Source organism: Zerene cesonia, chromosome 17, assembly GCF_012273895.1.
Source record: "Zerene cesonia ecotype Mississippi chromosome 17, Zerene_cesonia_1.1, whole genome shotgun sequence".
In the NCBI taxonomy this organism is placed as follows: Eukaryota; Metazoa; Arthropoda; class Insecta; order Lepidoptera; family Pieridae; genus Zerene; species Zerene cesonia.
This window is the reverse complement of record NC_052118.1, coordinates 4,587,339-4,604,714: the sequence shown is the minus strand read 5'-3', so window position 1 is coordinate 4,604,714 and position 17,376 is coordinate 4,587,339. Positions and strand designations below refer to the sequence as shown.

The window sequence follows — 17,376 nt, the reverse complement described above, 5'->3', positions numbered from 1 at the left end:
CACAAAAAATTAAACACATGTTCTGTTCTAATTTGTTGGGTTACAACAGTACAAACCCATGTAACACGACATTTAAATTCACAAAATCGTTTGATCCTTTAATTAGAACGATTATATTTAGACTAAATAATTATGCGTTGCTACATAAGCTGTATTTTCCTTACATAATATTCAATTGCATCAAATTCTTTGACGAGTTCCTCTTGAGCTAATTAATAGATCAATAATTGGTATTTATTACATATGTCAACTTCATTTTTAAAATTTTACATTACATAATTTCATATCAACACAAACAATATCTGACAAAGAACTAAGTAAAATTGAAGCTAAAATTCAAATACCAATATAATCCGCCCAGGCAAAGAGATTTGTTTCAATTCTTGTTAAGGAAATTATGTTGCCTGTTTAAATCTCAATATTACAGTGCATTGGTAGACGAATGCAGAGATATACTCGTAGAATACAAAGGAAAAATTCTATTACACACAAATCAGTTGTAGGGTTGATATTAAACTTTTTAGAGTTTTAATTTAACAGTATTATCAACATGTCAAAAATCGGTTACCCTTTAATACTATACGCTAATCTTAACATAGCTTTTTATAAATATACATACGTTAAATAAAAATTTAAATAACGAGAGGTAAATTCACGGTACGATCTCTAAATTGAACCCACATAAATTCGTGCTAGCCCTCGATCACGATTTCAGCTTAATAGGTTGATGTATTTCTGAAATATAAATCTAGCGATGGTACGATTTATGAGGGTTCCCAATTGATAACATGTTATCGACGAACTTTCGGGCTATGAAAACAAGAGACTGAACTAATTAAAGTGAACTATACCCAGTTTCTTTTCAATGGAATTTATTATATAAGTAGCTATGGAAAAATAGATGGAAATGCTTTGATGAGAGATTATTTGCTGTTAGTTGTAAAAGCAGTGCTTAATTGAATATCGTAATATGAATAAAGTAGTCTTCTAGACTATTTTGAAGAAATTTAATTTATGTAAAACCTTATAGCAATTACGGTAGAAACGAATCGCTATAGGCTTTTGTTGTACCGACAGTGACAAGTCATTGCTGCTTTAATGGTGGAACGACCTCATTAATCTTACATTCAACTAACGCTCAACCGACACCCATACAATAGATAGGAAACTCGGTAATGGTTGATGAGGAAATTATAATTCCTCACCTTGTTGCTTCTGATGATGCAAAGTTCTGAAAATTTCAATACGCAACGCTTGTAATTTGTACGCTACTTTATAGAAAGGGACATGTTGAAGAATCATATTTATATAGAATCATATTATTATTTATATTTTATTTGATACAATTCCGTTGAATGAAAGAACGAGTCTTCTCAAGGAGTGCTTAAAATATTATACTCCTTTCACTTAAATTTACAGAGAACGTACAAAACTGTGTAAGAAACTAAATCATAGTAAGGCTAATTTCCTCGTCAGAAATCTTTAAATTAAACGTAAAATTATTTTATTTATATAATGTATTTTATTCATTTGCATATACACTTTTTACTATACAAAGTTGGTTTAAATATTTTCGATCTGGTGCAAAAGAATATTCTATCCTACTAATCCTACTATGTGTGTTTGTTGCTCTTTCACGCAAAAACTACTGAACCGATTGCAATGAAATTTAGTACGTAGACAGCTGGACAACTAGAATAACACATAGGTAACTTTCTATCCCGATATTCCTACGGGATACGGACTTACGCGGGTGAAACCGCGGGGCGCAGCTAGTACCTACATATATATGCAATATGATTTGCTCTTACTTTTTCGAAAAAATTTAGATTTTACTCCCGATATAAACAAAACATTTTTTAGTTTGGAATTTATTCATTTCATTTGATAACTCCATTCGGCACACGGGAAGAGCTGGAATTTGAGACTTCACTGCGTATTGTATTCTATAAATTCACCACATATATCACTTATGAGTTTAAGATGATACATTTACCCGTTGTAACATGTTTGTATATTTGTTAATAGGAATTGAAGTGTCAAATGTATACATAATTCTCATTTTCGTCTTATACATATGTCTACTAAGCACATATTACACAGGCTATGTAAAGATTATTCTGAAATGTTGGTTTGATTTACCTTTTAATTTTTTTACTCGTAAGAATTAGCAAAAAAGTTAACACTATGAATTACGATACAGTTTTTTTAATTAATATCATACCACTACTACTATGATAATTACCAACCTGGCATTCCGCGTCGCCAACATAGCAGCAGTCACCGGAGACTGATGTGGGTTGCCAGAGATGCTCGCCACTGATAGCTGTTTCACTCCAGTCCGGAGTGGACCGAAGCACTCGAGGCCCCGCCGCTCCCTCACTAGTACGTCTAAAAAATAAAACAGTAAATTAATTGGTGTATATTATATATACATATATATATTATTATATGATTGATGTCTTAATATTACTAATCTTTGAGACATTTCTCATAGTAAATGGTTTATTATTGAACTTTAATATATTATTATAACATCTTCGATATGCCCAATATGGAAGTTTTTTTTTATTATCATTCCTCTTGGGTACATAAAGATTTACATGTTCTTATGTGAAAAATTGTTGAAATTATAAGTAATATTAATCTGTCGGAACTACATAATTGCATTACTAATGTATGGCTATTATAATCGCAATAATAATATCAAAACCGATCTAACTTTCCAGTTTAAGTAATAAAATGAAGAAGTAGGATCAAAGTTTCGATTTTACAAAAATGTTGCTCTTAAAAAAGTTTTACGCCAAATTGGTTTCATTTGACGGAAATCAACGACGCGGTAAACCTGGTCGGGGAAAAAGTATTAAAATGTAAGTATTCCTTGATTAATTTCTTGCTCAAATAAATTTGATTAATGCTTTATTAAATACATTTTTAAATATACAAACACAAGGCATAATATCTTACACACACTATTTCTATCTAATTTCACATGTACATTTCTTTAACTTTGATAAGTATGTATAACAATTTTCTTTTTATACAAAACAAATACAACATAGGATTAAAATTCAAAATACCTACTTATATTATTTAAAAAAAGAAAAAGTAACTTTGTCCTTTCATCACGCCCAAATCTCAAAACCGGGTGAAATTTGGTACCAAGAGGCATAAAATAGTTTTTTTCTCGGAAATCGCACGGGAACGGGAATTATGTAAGATTTGGCTTTTACTTTTCAAAAATACAAAACATAAAAATATATACCTATGCTAAACTTTATTTAGAAACAAGGTTTTATTTTTGTCGAAAATTCTATTCACAGGCCGCATATAACCCGATAGAACGATTTTAATTAAAAATGCTACATTTGGAATTCGAATACAGATTCTTTCATAGCTTTTTAGAACATTCTTTGGCTGATAATTGTTTGAAACGGTTCTTCCCTTAATAAATTAAAATTGTATAAAAATTGTAAAGTATTGAGAAACAGAAAATTTCAATCGCAACTATTGGGCGAACGGAGTTTTCAACGGTATTACCGAAGATTCCAACAAGCAGAGTTAAATTTAGCTTAGATTTGTGAAAGACAATGGATTGCGCTCATTGTAAGCGGACTATGGAAGGATGCGCTTCAATAAAATGCAGCCGTTGTGCTTCGCAGTTCCACCTGGAGTGCGTCAGCAGCGAAGAACTAGTGGCCAGCACGAATAGTTGGAGGTGCTATAATTGTGAACTGTTATCGAACGGCGCACTCGCTTCCCATATTGCAAACGCACCTGTTCCTGTATAAATCGGTAAATGTGGAATATTGTACTTAAATAAATAAAGCTTTCAAATTTAAATTCAAGCGTTTACTCTACTAAATTCATAATTTATTAACCCTACTTGCTCTTTATTGACTTGTTTTACTAACGTGTATAGCAGCTGTAGTGAGCTCTAACGTAACCCATAAAAGTTGGATTGCATTCCTTGTCGAGAGCATATTAAATTTATACATTGTCATAGTTGCAACTTTGTCGTATCGAAAACTTGCAAGTCCCTCTCTATAATCAGTGTGCGTCGATATCATTTCTTTTTGATTAGAACCGATTCTTTCTACGAAGAATAGTCCATAGTCTATACTGATAAAATGGTTCAGCGGATGAAAAATTGTACTATAGACAATTCCATGGATACTATCCTTTACCCTTTATGATAAAGGCTTGACGGAAAGATAAAGAAGATACTTGACGAAAACCGACGCAGAATTGACAGGGTTCGATCGACGCAGGTTTTCTCTAAAGAAACCTTTGGCGTTTATACCATACGCTAAGGAAATTGTAATCATACATATGTATAGTGTTTAACTACTTATGTAACAATTGCCTCGATTATCTAGGGGTACTAATAACTGTCGCGGACGTATATTAACCAGCTCCCGTGACCCCTTCATGAAAGCGGCTCGTCGGAATACAGTGGGGTTTTAGTCGGTAAGAATCCGACATAATCCACGGCTCCTTTTCCCCGCGGGCCGTGGGTATCTTTGTAAGATTTCCCCACTATAAAAAAGAAAAAAAAAGTTCTAATAACTCGTCTAAGCGCCGATGGTTAATCGGATGAAGGTCTTGGGATATTTCGAACTGGCCTTAAACTATAATTTGTCCAACCAAAATGGCTACAAATTTGTCATAACAAAGAATACAATTGCATACGCTTACTGGTAAAATAATAGAACAATGGAACGACGGAGGGGGGGAATTAAGGAGGACTACACAGAGCCGACACTCTTGGTACTCGCTCGGATTTCAGCTATCGTACCAAAGGGATAGTCCCTTTCTATTGTTGTGAATATCACTGTCTTGACAAATGCAATTTGTGTAAAATTGCATTTCTGTTTATTATATAGTTTGTAAAAAAAAGTAAGTACCTAGTCAATTTACATCAATAGTTTTCAAAATATATCATGCGGTAAATTTCTCTACGAGCAGTATTTTAATTTACTCATATAAAAATCTTTTTATGGTTTAACACTGAGTACAACAGGTGGTTGGTTCTCTTTAAGAGCAACTTTTGATACGATACCTATAGAATATACCCAATGTATTACGAATAAATAATACAATGCAGGAAGGAGACTGTAAAATGACAGTGCTGCTAGTATGTATCTTTTACTGATTTGTGTAAACGCTATTTTACTCGTTATAACCATGGATAGGCACTTTATACTATGACAATAATACTATGTACGAGTCATTATCAGCCCATATTTGTTCCCATTGCTGGGACACAGTCCTGCTATGAGCGTTCAGGCTATAATCTACCACGCTGGCCAAGTGCGGGTTGGCAGATGTCGCATGTCATCGAACTTTTGATTCTTGAACATGCCGGTTTCCTCACGATGTTTTCCTTCACCGTGACAGGCGAACGAATATTACTAATAAAATATTAAAGCAGAAAAGTTTGTTTGAACGCACTAATCTCACGAAATACTGGGCCAAAATTATTTCATCGTTTTAACGCGATCCCTGCGAGCTACAGGCTATATATGTGTACAATGAGCGCAGCCTGGGAGAAAAACCAGTTTCATTAATAAAGGTAGAAGACAGATAATCAATTTGAGAATATTACAGCATATGCTGCATATGTATGTGTTTAATATTGTTCTTAACAAGCATATTGTATTACCTAATATTGTAGAACAAACTTAACATTTATGCAGCTATGCTTTGCATATTTCATACTCTCCTACCTTAATACATCTTTGCCTCTAAGATTTACTGCTAAACTTATATTTCATTTTAACGTTTAATCCCCGTCTTAAGCCGTAGGGAGTGCGGTCACAGCTATTTCAAGTTTACAATTTAATTAACATATTATTTTGTTGCAAATATGGTACTTACGTGAAAATTGATTTGTTAACATTAAGTCAACAAAACTACAAGGAAACCAATAGGTGTTCTTCTTTTATAGGCGTTAAAGAACCATAATAATTATATGTATAATATGTACTGTGTTATTTTATTTCATTAACTATTATTTTTAATTAATAAATATAAAACAAAAATAAGACCTGAATATAGTCGCTAAATACTACATTTTATACAAATAGAATATCGTATTTGATCATTTTGAAAACATTCAACGCTCAAATCTTTAAAAAAAGCAATATGTATTATGACAAGGTTAATTTACAAGTCACAGTAAAATGTTAAATATATTATACTTATAAAGTTGAGTTGATAACAAAGTAAATTTCTAAAGTAAATCAATTAAATACGAACAGATGCGAACGTTACCTACGCTGCGATGGCTAATATTTACATAAATAATTAAAGCCAAGAACACCGTACCTACAGAACACTCGTAAACCACAATACCATACATATTATTACATTATGTTTGACGTGCGAATTCAATTGGAAAATATACTATTTTGGAGATAAGTACATAATTATTTTATCAATTTTGGTGCTTTGCCTATAGGAACAATTAATATCTTAAGAATTTTAGCATAATGTTATTGTTGATTTATGTATTTAATATCAAAAAAAGGCTTTTGTCGACATTACTTTACATACGCTTATATTTAAAGTCACTAGTAATTCTGAAAAAACTGCCTAATCCGTAGTAAAACAGCGCTCATATTCGTTTATTGCAGTATTGTTACCGTCACTAAAGTATACATATAGCTTTATAGAATTTCTATATCTTATCGTGAAGTTACGACAGCACGGTCAAACGGTCTAAGTCAAAAATATTTTGACACTAAGTTCGTAACTAATCTTAAAATAGATTGCCTTAAATTCTTTAAACCTATATTAACCTAAATCAAACCATTTTTATAATTAACTATTGGGTATGTCTCATGCAAATCATTATGAAATGTCCAAGGCAAACGTGAATAATTTTTAAAAATCAATAGTGCACCCAGACTCCATTCTGCACATCTTGATATACTTTACTGACATCCTCAGGTACATAGATAAAAATCTTTTTCATAGGTCATGCCTTTGAAAACATAGCGGTAGAGTTTCGATAGCAAACGGATTGGTAATAATAAAGGTATAAAATACATTTTTTTTGTTACTATAGTTTAATAATACCAAAGGAAATATACCTATTAAATATTTAGGATTAAAAATGCAGAGTAATAACATTCAATTGTTTTAAGAATTTTGAGTGAAATTTCAAACTTTCATATCGAAAATGTGCATATAATATGAACAGATAAATAGATACCAATGATCAATAAAATATGTGAATAATCTTTAAAAATTAAACTGAAAGTCTCCTTGCTTTATCTTATATAGCCTTCTATTCTACAAGAATACAAAAGCAGTTCATTAAGAACTGGAATCTCCGGATAAAAGGTTAGATAGTATCATAAAAATATTAGGTATACTTCACCATATTATAAAAGCATAGCTGATAAGATTTTACGGAGAATTCCAGTTATAGCATAGTTTACTTAGGGTTGCCAAAACTAATCATTATTGGAAAAGGTTATAAATTTATGTGTGATAAATATACAATTCTTTTGAACACTCGCAAATATGCGAAAAAGGGACTGTATCCTAAAAATAAGATAAGAAAACACCGAGTTGTGTGTAATTATGTTCATGTTTTATATTAAAATACATCATTATTATAATTTGACCTTATATACCTGGACAACCCTATTTGAAAGCATTAACCATTTCTATAAAACCGTTAATCCGTCTGCTTATCTACAAGAACTACGTGCTTTAGATCTCGGCGATGAGGTGAAGAGGGTAACCCCTAATTATAAATTGCATTCACGTTACTAATTTACCCGTATTTGCGAACAATAAAGCAGTTTCGCTTCTCAGATAAGATTATTAGCAGGTTTACTGCCGTGTCTGGTAGGTAAGATCATTTTTTTTCGTCATCATTTGTAAAATGAAGATCCCAAAATCAGACTAAATCAGTTAATTAAGTAAGATAACGTGTTTTCTATGGATTGTATAATACATTAACACAAATTACAAAAGCTATATATCAAGCTTAAGCACTGAGTTTCAAAATGCGCAAATATATGGGTTTTATTTACACTAAAGATCAATGTAACACAGGGACATAAAGTTTATATCCACACGGCCTTCACGATCTGGCTTTCAATATCAAAACGCAGAAGTTAACATGTAGAATAAAGTTTTAGAATAAAGCTTTTGACGTCTTTAGCGTAACTATACTTATTGCATAAATAAACACATTATTCACTTTCTAACAACTCCATTTTGTCCCATAAATAACGGAGATCTATAATATGTGACTTGCGAGTTGTGACTAAAGTGCTGCAAGTTTCGTTGTCGATCATCTATCATCGTTTGCGTAGTTACTGATACGATAGCTGATAACTTTTATGTACGGTTACATAAATAAAAAACTATTTTTAGTTTTATACATAATGTATGTGCTCGGGACTCCCTACGGGATCTCGTTAATAATGTGGTTATCCTTACTGTACCGTCACAGTATATATTTTATAACATTTTACATGTACATAATAACACCGACTTACACACAAGAGTAGGTAATAGACATTGTTATGACACAGGGAACAGAAATAAAATTGAAATTCCTGTTTTCCGGCTTCCTTAAATAAAATATTCGTTTATGGGACAAGGTATACGCTATTTCAATAGAATTCCTCATAGTAATAGAGAGTTTACTAGTGCTAAAAAAACTTATATTTAAAATGTATTGGTTTAGAGAGCCAGTCTACACTAGAATTCAAGAATATATGGAAAAGGTATCTATGTCATAAAAAATTGCATAATTTTAAAAGAGTTTAACTACAAGGTTTTTAGTCGGCTTTTCTCTGTAGACAGTGGTACTTGAAGAAGTCTAATTGAATTATTAAATGTTTGAGTTTGAGTTAGAGTTTTTTGTATATATGATTTTTCTCAATAATTTTTACTTTGTTTTGTTTTCGTTGCTATAATGATGTATTTAGTCATTTGATCTTCTAACTCGACTAAATCTTCTTCAATCAGTCAAGGGCAATTGATGAAACACACCAACGCCTGGTAAGTAAAGACAATTTTCTCCATTCTTATAATATGCAATTTCCTAAACAATAAAGATTTAATAAGTCAGATATTTATTCTTCCAAAATTCATATTCTGTTCATCTTCTTTAACGGTTTTTTTATATTATTTTTGCACCATTAGTAATGAATATCCATCTAATTTACGATTTGGTGCGGAAGATAAAACAGTTATTGAACAGTAACAATTTTGAAGGACATATTGGTTTAATAAATACTTATTAGTAATGGAAATTTAAACAAATCTCGATGCAATTGACGCTGTTCTCGAATCAATTGTCTATTCATTCGGCCACAACTGTAAATTGTGGTTTCTATTATCATAAGCAACAGTAGGAAGGTACCTATATAAAGCATTCGTCTCCGCAGATATTTTAAGTCATTGCGAGTCATTTGTATGTATATTGATATTCCCGTGGGAACGATCCTAACTATTCTCAGATACAAAAATCGTACAATGAAATCGCTATCGACTAACATTCAAATATACTTTCAGATTGTTAATATTTAATGACATAGTTAGTATTATTGGTGTTATTTATGTCAGAATTTTAGAATATCGAATGTGGTTCGTTCACACAAAAACAAAACGAAATGAAAATTCTTAAGTTATTGTTACTAATTTACTCGTAAAATATAATGTTACATTATTTTTTATTATTACCCTAACATTATGTACCTACTGCCACTGAACACTTTGATATCTATACTCTCATTAATAGACATTCAATAGGACACAATAATTTTTTACGGAAGTAAAAAGTAAAAACAATGAATTTAAGTTTTATACATAAGCGCTTTAGAAGGTCAATGTAGCGGTCATTCTTACCTTCAGCAGCACTTATTAAGTAATGTACGGCATTGACGTTTCCTCAAAGTCGATATAATTAATTCAATCTTGTCTTACAAGTTTATATTACGTTGTTGTAGGTATAACGCAGAGAAGAGCCCGGAACCATTTAATTGGGTCATTGGTTGTTTTTCAAATCATTGAAGATGTATTTAAATATTTTTATTGATTCACCACATATGTTCTGTAAATTGTACTTTCTTAATGGAAGACCGTTTTATTGCTTCGATATGTTATTATTACAAAAGGTATTTTAATATGTTTGTATTTTATTTGTGTTCATATTTTATGCTTATGTATTGGTTCGCAAGAACTTAAGAATCTTAAGTCCTCGATCTCAAGTTTTTTTATTCATATAAACGGTGGAAATAAATTTCGCCATAAAAGGAATAAGAAAATGGAATAATTACAAGGCAATCGCTGACTTTATATTTTACTGCAAAAAGGTTTTTTTTTGTTCTTCACAAGCTACATGAATGCCATAGGTATCTCATTTCTCGATTGAAGTTTACAATAAATTGAATAAGTTTGATAAGGCGTAGGCCGCGGTCGTTTCAATCAGAATTAGGGTTACCCGTCACTACTTTTAGTATTTTCTTAACTGTAAAAATGTAAAAAAAAATCTTTCAAAAATACACCCAACACTATAGAGCGCAATTAAAAATTATAAACACGCTATACTAAAAAAGTTAATTGTTTGTATATCAAACGCCCGGCAACAATATCGAGGATGTCAGGTGCGGTTTTGCAGGAGTAAAGTATATTTGAAGGCGAGAGAGCAAACAGTGTGTGGTAAATGTCTCAACACTCCTGTTGAATCTAAGGTGCGCTTCAGAACCATACGTTACTTAAGATTTTTAAACTAAATCCAGGATACCAATATTAATTGATGTCACAAATAGTTCATTTTAACAATATTAAGTGCTTTTGTATACAAAATTTTATAAAGCAATAGCATCATTTGTAATAATTGCCTAGTTGAAACGATGACCTTCATTCATGAAAATTCAGTGGACCATTTCGTCATTGCCTGTCACGCCGAGTAAACTCTAAGCCGAGTTACAACGTATATAATTTAGACCGACTAAATTTGCAAATTTAGTAGGATAAGGTCAAAACAAAGCTTGGGACACCTTTGCTACCTTTTAGTTTCTAGTTGGTTGCTTCTATTAATATAAATTAATGTATTTCTAACTCTCAATTTTAAAAGCAAACAATGACGTTAATGGAATCATGAAAATACATTTATTATTTACTTTATTGATTTCAAGTAGTCTTATAATTGCCTGCACCGTTACTAATGTGTATTTTATGTCTATCTCATTAGAAGAAATAAAAATACAGCTATTTGATTAAAATTAACGCAATATATATAAGTTAATAAACAAAAGCAATTTAAGTATTAATTGTGTTATTTGAGATGACATTAAAATATATATTTGGACCTTACAATTTTTATGTTCTCAAACAAGAATGAGATATAAGCTGGAAACCTAAGACCTTGACATTCAATTTAATTTCTTTAAATGTAGATTTATATCAATTTTATTTCCATATTACATATTTACATATTTTAGAAATCGAATAAAATAATTTATTTCCAAATAAACTTTTTATAACAGGTAAATTCACGACGGTTAGATGATATGTAACTTTATTAATTCAGCTTTTTCAATATAAACTTAAAATTCATTCTATGTGCGTAGATATAGTTATAGTATTTCCAATATTGTAATATGACAAAGTAGAAGATTTCACGTACATTAAATCGAAACAACAACTTAAAATATTTGAAAAAAGTTAATATAAGGTCCTTACCTACCTACATACATAATAAGAATGTGTAATTTCAAGGACATCTTTAAACATGGGGCATAGGGGGTTACAGGATTAGTATCACGAGTGCTATAGAGTGATAACATAACCCTACAAACGTATATTCAACCGGTCCGCAACTGCCAAGGTTAGGGTCCAGTGATTCCGGTTCGCTGATCGCGGACCGAACGGCATTCGTCGTGATGTAACAATTTATGCGTAGGGCTACTGACGGTTATTTTCTTTTGTTGTTGTTTAAATTTAAGGCAATATAGGGATAATTGACCGTATTAAAAAGTGACCATCGAAAAGTACCCATATTGTACAATTCAACATTTTTCAGTCGAATCGTTTGCTGATGTTAACTACCTGTATTTTTGTGCTGTATTTTTTACCTTTTATACCGATTTTATTTCTATAATTTACTTCTAAATAACACTACCCACGTCATCGACATCCCTATCCAACGTAGGTTCCGTTACTTACTATTGTTTTGAAAATAGTAGGTACATTTATGAGTTTTAATTATGTAAAGGTATAAATGCATGTTGGTTTCATAGCTCTCATTTATACAAAACTAGATAAACAAACGTAAATAAAAAAATAAAGGTCAATAGAAAAATTAATAACGGAATGCAGCAAGGATAGATTCCCTCTGAACCTGCGGCTAAACTTCGACACGGTCTTTAATTGTGCACAATACTAATGTACTGCGTCATAACCGGCATCACGAATTATTTACTTGGATGTCACGTACTTGTTCACGATCTGTTATTGCTATATAAGTAACATTTGATTTTAAAAGCAATTCTATTTTGTCTGCCTTTTTAAACATTTGCGGTAAACCAAAATTTAGTATAATTATTATGTATATTTCATAATTAGAATATTATTATCATTTCATTGCCATATTTGTACATTCCTTTAATATTTTTTTAAAAGAAACTAGATCCCACGATTAATAACGGAACAATAGCAACAATGCAATACCGTGGTTGTGATAAAATCAAAATCTAAGATTAATATTAAGCAACTGATAAAAGACCCGAATATTATCAATGAACGCGCAAACTGATAATAATTTGATAACGAGCGCTTATCGCTTTATTACTCCAACGTACCTGCGATGATGTTTGTTTTTCCTCCTAAATTTAAGATTGGGACACTTCTTGAAGACAGCGAAGGAGACATCCAAAAATCCCATAATCACTAATATCACAGATAAAATATATCACAAGTCAAGGTAATTCAGCGCGGTATCACAGGTGGTTTTGTGGAGGCGCGAGCGCCGTGACTAAGCGCTTGGTTGCGCGACACGCCGTAGTGCGGAGTCTGTGGGTAGCTCGCTGTGCCGGCCGCGGCCGACACGTGCGTTGCACGACACGGTACAATTCATTGAACCACTGAACTGCATCGCTACTCTGTATGCAAGATCATATTCATGACCGTTCCACCGTGGGAGCTGTAGCATCATTTTTGATTTTCGATGATCTCATTGATAATCAATATCTAGATTGGAGAGGTAATAATGAATAAATAAATCGCTCGTTTTTTAAACATTTCATAAATGTAGGGGTTTTTAATCTAAATATTAAATAAGGTAAATAAATCTTATTAAATGCAATATAATTGCAAAATTGTTATTGTGTTGTTATAAGTGGAGAATAAACAAAAAAAACGCCTACTTATTTTGTATTGTGCAGCACCACTTCAAATTAAATCTCCTAATTTTCATTTAATCTTGGAGGACTCACTTACTCTGCTCAGAGCAGCTCTACTATTTAAAATATTAATGTATTCCAGGAACCCAACAAGGAACAAAAATTGAGGTCGACGTAATCCGCAAGTTTGCGGTATTATTGTGGTAGGCATTTGGTTAGTGCAACAACAATTATAGTAATTAATAATTAATCGTTATAGGTATAGGTAATTCCATCATTTGCAGAATAATACGCGACAATTTGTAGTTGATATGACTGTTGCTAGTTAAATTTTGTTGGATTCATCATGAGGACCAAATGTCAATCGTCAAAAAAAAATTTGAAATCAAAATACATATAGAACAAAATTTAAAACCTTTACATTATGTACACAAATAGTTTAAGTAATTACTGCTGTCCACTTTTTTATAAAAATTAAAATATCTGAAATTCGTTTAGAACTGTTGATAGAATTTCGTTCTCTAAGTTTAAGATTTGACTGCATATATCTTATTGAGTATTTTTTTTACTTAGCTATTTGTCTGGGTTATATTTGATAACCAAGACCCCACTGGTGCTGCTGACACGATTTCCCGAGCTTTTGTATAAACCAATTGGTTAATCGCCGTTATAATAAATTTAATTCTTTCTTTAAATCTCTTTGAAACATGTGTCCTGAAATAATCATATTTTACAACTGTATATCTAAAATAAAAAAAATCAATTGCTGTTCGTTTGTATCGTTAAAGCTAAAACGAATGAATGAAAATTGAGATAGTAAAACATTTGGTCGTGGTGACAAATATAAATATTAAGTAACTGGATATATTTTTCATAAATATACAAAGATTCTACGAAATTCGCTGGGTCATCTAATAGATAATAAAGAACTAAATCTACATTACTATCCCGGCTTTTTACGAGCTACTTGTCAAAGTCTATTATTCAAACTGCGTAAAATTTTGTTTCTATGTAAAAAGTTGCAATTGTTTGTCTCTGAACAGCATTGAAAGAATTCACTTTAAATTTAGTGTACGAGACGGAAACGCTACAAGTGTTTTTTTTTAAGTCTCATCATATAATAGAAGTTATTACTTATTGCATTCCAGTTTAATGCCATTGTGTTTTTTAGAATAGAACCATATCACATTTGACTTTTTCAGGGAGAAACGTGTGACTTCACTTTCATAATTAAAACTTCGCACGTATATTTTGCTGCATGCTTATTTTTCGAAGCTAGAACAACAAGTTACTTTTTTTGTAATCTTATGTTTATGTAATTATGAACCTAGCGAAACCGACTAGGGGGAAGTTACTACTCAAAATTCTAAAACAGGACCGAATGACAAAAAATTAAAAAAATATATATTAAAAATTAAACAAAAAAAGAAATATTTGTCGAATTGAGAACCTCATTCGTTGACATCCCGTCATTCGAAATAAACATTATTCGACTGAAAATATTACTTCGAAATCTGTGATTTTCATTAAAATTTGAATTCGCCATCATATTCGTCACTTAATGACTTGGTAAGATGGTTTCTAGCAATTCCCTTATCCTACAACTCTTTAATTTAACCGAATAGTACTTTTAGTACTCCATCCTATTATTAACTATCCTGGTGTGTAATCTAGCTTACTATCTAAGAAATTAAACGAGTCCTATCTATTCGAAGCTAGAAATTATATCTTGCCAACTTTAAAACACTATCATTGCTTGAAAAACTAGTAACTGATGTAACATAATTGCCAAAGATTAGCTCCTAGTTACAGTTACAGTAATTTAGAAAATCCGAAGAAAAGTCTAAATGGCGGCCATTTCTTATCACCTACAAATTCCCTTCAAAGCTATTCTTTAAGTCGAGGAAAGACAGATGTCACTAGCACCTAGATCTGTAGAAAAAGGTGATTGATCAAACAGAATATATCTTCATTATAATGGCAGTGATCAAAACTGCAAGCTTGTGAGTTGTGAGTCAGTGCGTTGTTTTGGTGAAACAACATTTCAATGTGCAATATGCTTTTGTCCTTAATAGCCTCCCACAATCTTCTTTTTTAATTTAATTAGTGAATGACTGGAATGGTAGCTCTTTCTATTCTACTACTATCGAGTAATACGACATATTCGATTCTTTTTACACGCTTTTAGAAGTGAGATGAAGGGGTCGGATTTTTCAAACAAGGATCAAGATCTTTTATTTAAATCTCAACCATTGTAGTGGTACTTTTCTGACTTGCTGTATTGAAATGAACAATGAATATCTTTATTAAAAATTGTGAAGTACGACCAGACAAGTAAGAAACAATGTTTACTAATCTTTTTTTATATTTCTATTTGGACCTTAAGTATCTAATGACTTATCCAATTATAATTACTTTGTAATCAGCGTAGATATGTGCGATCAGTATGTGCTTAAATAAAGTAAAATAAATTATGTAATATAACAAGTTAAACGATCAAACATCGTCTGCTTTTATTACTTTATTTGAATCTTCTGATATTTGTGGAATTTCTTAAGTATACAGACAATGTTTGAAGTTAATATTAACTTCAATATGAAAAACAAACGTATATTGTTAGTTCATTTAAATGGCCGGCGATAAAATATGTTACTGTTATAACTCTTATATTGAAGAGATGAATTGTAGTAAGCGTTTCTATTAAATTTAGATGTATTTTAATAATTTTATTAAAAAATTTATTACTTAACTATATTTGACGTGGCTTTTATTAAAGTTACAATTGAAATTAAATTTATGTTAATCTTTATGTACATTAAAACAAAAAAAAAATAACAAGACATTAGAAACATTTCAGATTAAATTTATATAGCTCTTTAATGAGCCACTTTTGATAAAAGATGTTTAAAAACAGTCAGTATAAACAGATGAAGATAAGTCAGTATAAACAGAGAAAACTGTGAAACTATCGTACAATAAAAAATAATTGTTATATTCTATATAAACAACGAGCCTAATAGTGTAGTAATAAGAATGAAAACAAAATGCTAAAGGCACGGAAATCGATACGGTGTATGCTTGGAAAAACCCATTATAAGTTTTTGTCATGTTACCGATAAACACCTTTATATTGGAAATGTTAGAATAGTGCGGGTAGTTAAACTCTCGTTTATTTGTCATTAGCTGTTTTATAAGACTCAGTATCGTTTTTGTGTGAATTGTGAAAAAGTCTATTTGTACATATTTAGTACTTTTATTTATACATTATATTTATTTTCACAATAAAAAATATCAGTTCTGTATTTCTAACTAATATAAAGAAGAACTCTACGTTAGTTCTTAATATTTATGACCGTACTAGAAATATTTCTGACACTTTTATACAGAAGTAAAATTATACATCTACGTCGTAACTGAAAACTCTGCCGGATATTAAAACCGGAGTCTCTTGAATCAACTTGTATGCAAAAACGAAGTAAATTAGTCGTTTCGTCGCCTTAACAATGGTTTGATTACTTTTTAAAATGAGAGAAGTAATAATATGCATATATTGATCTGGTTTCACGGAGCTTTTAAATGCAATATAAATAATTTAAAGAAGTTTTGGTATTCACTCTTTTAACGCCAATACTGTAAAACTTGGTGTATAACAAATAATTATTTTCTTAATTATACCGTCAAAATAATTTGATAATTTATCTATAACAAGAATTCACATTTCCACTTATCTAAATAAAAGCTACTTATTCGTAATAGCAGTTGCTAATCGCTTAAGTTAAGTCATGTTTTATATCTAAAATTAATTATTTTATACGTAGCGAGAAATCCGATTATTCTGTGTGACATCAGGCGTTGCTATGAATAGGCGTGGGCAATAGCGCACTTCAGATCCCAGAAGTTATATAGGTATGTTCCGTTATAATCCGATTATGGTCTGCATCAAAGTAGGTGAGATTTTCGGAGATGAGAGTTTTCAGGTCAAAGCATATCTCCCATTACT

The 17,376-nt window shown here is 31.2% G+C and overlaps 1 protein-coding gene across 6 annotated transcripts in view; it reads right to left on the bottom strand.

Annotated features, from left to right (window-relative positions):
* The window catches only part of LOC119833198 (eye-specific diacylglycerol kinase), an 88,130-nt gene that overhangs the window by 19,609 nt on the left and 51,145 nt on the right, over positions 1-17,376 (bottom strand). For all 6 annotated transcript variants that reach the window (XM_038357106.1, XM_038357109.1, XM_038357105.1 and 3 more), the window contains one exon: positions 2,250-2,391. In XM_038357106.1, the coding sequence (XP_038213034.1) occupies positions 2,250-2,391 (142 nt within the window). The remainder of the gene's footprint in view (positions 1-2,249; positions 2,392-17,376) is intronic.